Source organism: Jatropha curcas, chromosome 10, assembly GCF_041381405.1.
Source record: "Jatropha curcas cultivar XTBG-Jc1 chromosome 10, XTBG_Jcur_1.0, whole genome shotgun sequence".
Classification (NCBI taxonomy): domain Eukaryota; kingdom Viridiplantae; phylum Streptophyta; class Magnoliopsida; order Malpighiales; family Euphorbiaceae; genus Jatropha; species Jatropha curcas.
The window spans coordinates 13301896-13308078 of record NC_143160.1 but is presented as its reverse complement, the minus strand read 5'-3'; the positions used below and the strand labels follow the sequence as shown (position 1 = coordinate 13308078).

At 31.9% G+C, this 6183-nt stretch overlaps 1 protein-coding gene across 1 annotated transcript; it reads left to right on the top strand.

The window, feature by feature from the left end:
* The first annotated feature begins 535 nt into the window (after positions 1–535).
* Positions 536–3700, top strand: LOC105629077 (disease resistance family protein / LRR family protein). Its single transcript, XM_020677328.3, has one exon. It carries the CDS (start codon positions 616–618, stop codon positions 3367–3369), a length of 2754 nt encoding a protein of 917 aa, XP_020532987.2. The 5' UTR covers positions 536–615; the 3' UTR covers positions 3370–3700.
* Positions 3701–6183: the final 2483 nt, after the last annotated feature.

Genomic DNA, 6183 nt, shown 5'->3' with positions numbered 1-6183 from the left:
ATTGAATATTTTCACAAGTAAATACAACCAATTGCAAATGTTCTCCAGCAAGACACTAAAATAAAAAAAAACATAAAGTTGAGATATCAAATTTATCATTATCCCTCTAAAGATTTTTACACAAAAATTAAGGAAGCAATTAATGCTTCTAAATTATAAGAAAACTAAGAATGATTTGACCAAATTATCATGTATCTCAACACCAAACCGACTTATATTTTAGGATAAAATAATCATATAAAAATAACTTATATTTTGTACGGAGAGAGTATTGTTTATTGAAATTCTCTTATCGATATTGAATGACAACATTTTGTAATTAAGAAGTACGCAATTCCTGACTTGGAACTCAAAATGTCTCTGGTAAGCCACATGTTAAACAAGCCAAATTCAGTTAATAAGAAATGCAAGTGGGTATACCACCATACTAATGGACAGAGCATAGTCATCTAACACTACCTTTCCCATTCTTAATATTTTATAATTGTTGGGCACATGACTTCCCATATGGGCATTTCCACTAATTCCCATTTCACACTATATCTGTTCATAGTCCAATCTATATATAAACTCAATTTGCAGATTTAGTTGTCACTGCAAAATAATTCTTCCTTTATGGAAACCATTTGTCACCCTTTTCACTTTCTTCTGGTTTTGTGTTTTTTGTTCTCTTCACATATAAAGATCTGTTTGGGCGATGAAGTTCAATGCATCGACAAAGAGAGAGAAGCTCTTGTTGTGTTCAAACAAGGCCTTACTGATCCTTTTGGTAGACTTTCCTCTTGGGAGGGAAAAGATTGCTGCAAATGGAATGGAATCAAATGCAATAATCAAACTGGTCATGTCATCAATCTCGACCTTCGAAATCCTTATACGTTAATCAATGGAGGAGTTGGTGACCAAGAAATTTATGAGAAGTCTTGTTTGGGTGGTAAGATTAGTTCTTCTGTACTCGAGTTACAATACTTAAGGTATTTAGATATAAGCTTTAATAATTTCAAAGGTGCTCAAATTCCTGAATTCTTGGGAGAATTAGAAAATTTGAGATACCTTAACCTCTCTTTCTCATCATTTTCTGGACTCATTCCATCTCAACTTGGAAATTTGTGGCGATTGCAATATCTTGACCTTAATGCAAGATCGTATAGCATTTCAGGCGCGTTGGAGCTACGCGCTGACAGTCTGCACTGGCTTTCAGATCTGTCTTCTTTGAAGTACCTTAATATGGGCTATGTTAAGCTCAAAGATGTAGGGCCTGATTGGCTTCAAGCTATTAATATGCTTCCTTCTTTGTTAGAGTTAAACTTGCATTACTGTGAACTTGATAATATTCCACTTTCACTTTCTTCCATCAACTTCACTTCTCTTTCTGTTCTTGATTTATCAGACAACTCTTTCAATTCTGCAATTCCTCAATGGTTATTCAATCTTACTAGCCTTACAAGACTTTATCTTGTATGGAACTTTTTCACTGGTCCAATTCCTGGTGAATTTGCTAGACTAAAATCTTTGGAAGTTCTTGATTTATCCAATAATTTGAACTTTGGAGGTCATATCCCTAGTTTTCTTGGTAATCTAAGTAAGTTGAAGGTCTTAGATCTTTCTGCTAATGGTTTAACTGGTGAAGTTCATGAGTTTTTAGGTGGTTTTGCGGATAATCAAAACAACAGCTTAGTGTCATTAAATTTGAACTCTAATTCATTAACAGGAGAAATGCCTGAATCATTAGGTGTGCTTAAAAATTTGCAGCATCTTCACCTTTCAGGAAACTCTTTTTGGGGTTCCATTCCAGAATCTATAGGAAGATTGTCATCTTTAAAGGAATTGGACCTTTCTTATAACAATATGAATGGGACAATTCCTAACAGTTTTGGTCAACTCTCAAAGTTAGTGAATGTAGACCTCATTTCAAATTCCTGGGAAGGCATTTTGACAGAAACCCACTTGATAAATCTCAGAAGTTTAGAAAATATCCGTCTCACGACCCTCCCTACTAGGTCTTTGATCTTCAATGTGTCTCATAAGTGGATTCCTCATTTCAGGCTCAAATCCATCCAAATAGAAAATTGTGTAATAGGTCCTTTCTTTCCTATGTGGCTTCAAGTTCAAAATGAACTCACCTCTGTCATTCTAAGAAATGTTGGAATCTCAGATACTATACCAGCAGAATGGTTTTCGGAACGATCTTCTGAAATCACTTACTTGGTTCTGTCAAATAATCAAATCAAAGGAAAACTGCCAAATCAAATGAAATCTCCAAATTTAAAGTATATTGATCTGAGTTCTAATCATTTCGAGGGTCCTCTTCCATTTTGGTCTACAAATGCATCAACTATTTACCTTCAGGACAACTTGTTTTCAGGTTCTATACCTGAAAACATCGGTAGCCTAATGCCAAGGCTCGAAAAGTTATATCTTTCTTCAAACCATCTTTCTGGTACAATTCCATCATCATTTTGTGTTATGAATGGCTTGCAAATTCTTTCCCTTAGAAGCAACAAGCTTTCTGGACAGATTCCCAACTGTTGGTCTCATCAGCTAATGTTCTGGGCTATTGATGTGTCAAACAATAATTTAACAGGCAAAATCCCAAGTTCATTTGGTTCCTTATCCTCCCTCAGTGTCTTATTGTTGAGTAACAATAATCTTGATGGAGAGATTCCTTCATCATTGCAAAATTGCTCGGGATTAACGAGTGTTGATCTTCGAAGAAATAACCTGTCAGGAAATTTACCTTCTTGGATAGGAGAAAGGTTTGCTTCCTTATTCATGTTACAACTTCATTCAAACTCATTTACTGGAGAAATCCCCAAAGAAGTATGTAATCCCAACAATCTTCACATTTTAGACCTTTCAGACAACAAATTTTCAGGTGCTGTTCCAAAATGTATTGGAAACCTGACAGGAATGGTCAGTGGTAAGTACAATGAGGTTTTTCTACAACTACTAATGGTTGCATTGAAAGGAAGAACACTTGAATATAACAACATTTTTGCAGCAGTTAATGGAATTGACCTTTCTAGAAATAATCTAACTGGAGAAATTCCTGATGAGGTAATAAACCTTCATGGGTTGCGATTCTTGAACCTGTCAAGAAATCAGATAAGTGGAAAGATTAATGAGAAAATTGGAGAACTTACAGACTTGGAATCACTTGATCTGTCATATAACCATCTTTCTGGGCCGATCCCTCAAAGCTTGGCTACTTTGAATTCATTGGTGCGGTTAAATTTATCCTACAACAATTTGGAAGGAAAAATTCCTGAAGGGCTCAAAAAGTTCAATGATCCATCAGTTTTTGTTGGTAATCCTTCATTGTGTGGAACCCCTCTTCCTAAAAAATGTCCAGGAGGCCATAGATTCTCATAGACCAAGAGAGGAAAATGATTATGAAATGGCTATCTTTCTTTATTATCATATCTTTTTTTTTTTTTTTTTTTTTTCTCATCCGCAAATGAACATTGAATAAAAGAAATATTAAAGGTTGTATATTTAATGAAAAAGGTTGTAAAATACATATCTCAAAATCACTTTTTAGCTTTGTTTCAAAGGGAAAATTATTAAGAGGAGGCTGAAATCGTCAGTCTCTAATCACTAATGAAGTAATGATGAACCATCTAGATTAGCTAGTAGCTTTCAAATCACGGGATAAACTCATTTGCTTAATTAAAATTTTTCATTTCTAATATTATATTATGGACTTTAATTTGTTTAATTATTTTTTTTTTTGAAAATGAATTTGTTTAATAAATTATTTTGGTGAGGCCCTTAGGTCCCCCTTTGTCAGTGCTTGGCATAGAATTTTAAATAGAAACGTATTTACTGATTTGGAGTCCAAGAGAGGACCCAAGATATACAACTTAGGCAAAAAAGCTCTACATACAACTTTCTTTTAAAGCAGTTTGTGATATTTTAGAGTGTATTAAATTATTTTTTAAAATGGTAAATGCAATGAATATAAATAATGTGCAAAGCACATTCAAAGTACTAATTATTTTTATAAGGATGAAAGATATAAGTTAAATATCAGAAATCAGAAGAAGTAAGTCACGTGGAATGGGAAGTTTTCAAGGACTTCAATACAGCCAGAATCTTAAAGGCTAATACTTCAAATTAATGACAAACTAAAAAATTTAGAATATATAAAAAATAATTTTTTTAAGAAGATTTACATTTGTTTTAGGTAAAGATAGTGGGAATTAGCTTTTTCCCGTAAATATTAATACTTGCACATATGGTATATAACAAAAGTTTAATTTAAACAATTTATTTAATCTCATTAGAGCAATTTGTACTTTAAAAATATTTAATAATAAAACTGTAAAATGAATAAAGAAAAAGTTTCAATTTGCACCCTGGGTCAAATGTAAAAAAAACCCACAAACGAACTTTTCGATAAAAAAACCCTCGAATTTAACATTTTATTATCATTTAGCCAATTTTTCATTAAAGATTTATGTGCGTACAGCAAGTGTCAATAATAAAAAATAAATGAATTAAAAATTATTTTCCTCTAATAAATAATAACAGCAACATCTCCTTAGCCAAAATAACCAAAACTGGAAGCTATTTTCCATGAATTAATATCTGAAACAGAATAAATAGTTGATAGATTCATAACCTGTCACATCTCATATTTATTGATCAAATAATTAGGATGCAACACCAATAAAGTTTTGAAGAAACAAATATGGCAATTCCAAAATTTGCAGCAATTTTTTATTCCATAAACGAAATAGTTACATTATCATGCTGAAACCAAAGCGTAGTTTTGGCAAACTACAGCATTTTGTTAAAATTCCTAAAGACAAAAGCTTCACTTCAACAAAATCTTCTCAAATTGTAATTAAAATCAAATCCCATAACTACTTCAATTTAAAATGATTATTATCAACACAGCTAATGTAAAGCACAAAGCAAACACCAACTAGAACTCCCTTCTCTTTACCCTTTCATACTCCTTCCTTTGTTGTCTCAACTCCATTATTAATGATCCCATCTCCCATCTATGGTTCTTGAATTAGGATTTCATAATAAACTTTCGATGCATGGTAGGGAGGGAAGTCTTTAGGTTTGATTGGGACTTCAGCTTATTAATCACATCTACAGCTCTTTGCTCCATTTTTTCGTCGTGTCATTCAAAGAAGTAACATCACTTTCGGCTATAAAACCAAAAAATTTTTTTAATAAAGATTCAAGAACAAAAGGATGATAACAAAGATTGAAAAGGGTATGACAAATATCACTTGCTTATTGATAAATTAATGACAAAAGAAGTTGATTAATAGAAAAAACAAATTCGCATTCACCTTTAAGAATCTGCAGGAATAAAATTTTCTACATGTGTTCTTCTCGCTCTAAGAAATCCAACAATGAGCCTTTAATCAACAAGCACAGTATGACTCGCTTCCTTCTACTCTCTCCCTTTCCTTCTCCAACTTAGTAGATTTCATTCTGCAAATGATAGATTTAGAGATTTAAGTTTAAATTTGATTATTTTAGCTAAGGAGATGTTGCTGTTACTGTTTATTAGAGGAAAATAATTTTTAATTCATTTATTTCTTATTGTTCGACCGCGTGCTGTACACACATAAATTTTTAGTGAAAAATTAAGCTAAAGTGATACTAAAATGTTAAGTTCATAGGTTTTTTTTATTCAAAAGTCCATTTGTAGGTTTTTCATACATTTGACCCAAGTTCAGTGTGCAAATTGAACTTTTCCGTATGAATAACTATTATATTCATTAATTATCATATATACAAAGCAATCGACGTTTTAAATGTTCGCTTTTCATTTTATCTATTGGAGAGTATTTTTGAATCATAATTATCTACATCATTACCACTTATAATACGGATTATTACAGGTATTGAAGTTTGATTTGTCACTGTACTTGATCTTATTAATTTTCGTGTATCGAAAAAAAGTTGATTCTGAATTTAAATTAATAAAATTACCGATATTTCCTTTCAAACCGCATTTAATTCTTTATTTTTTTTTCATTCACAAATAGTGTAAGACCTGTTCCCATTACATGAATATACTATGTAATCACAAACAAATAGAATATAAAAATTCAATTACATCCAAAATTGTATTTAAAGTGCACACCAATGCATAGTTCAATGGTAAGTGCATATACGATTTGACAAAACTACGTTCAGTGTCTTAACAAAACTACT

Bases quoted from the DNA above. Each gene is read 5' to 3' on its own strand.
- LOC105629077 (XM_020677328.3), top strand. From the start codon at position 616: ATGGAAACCATTTGTCACCCTTTTCACTTTCTTCTGGTTTTGTGTTTT.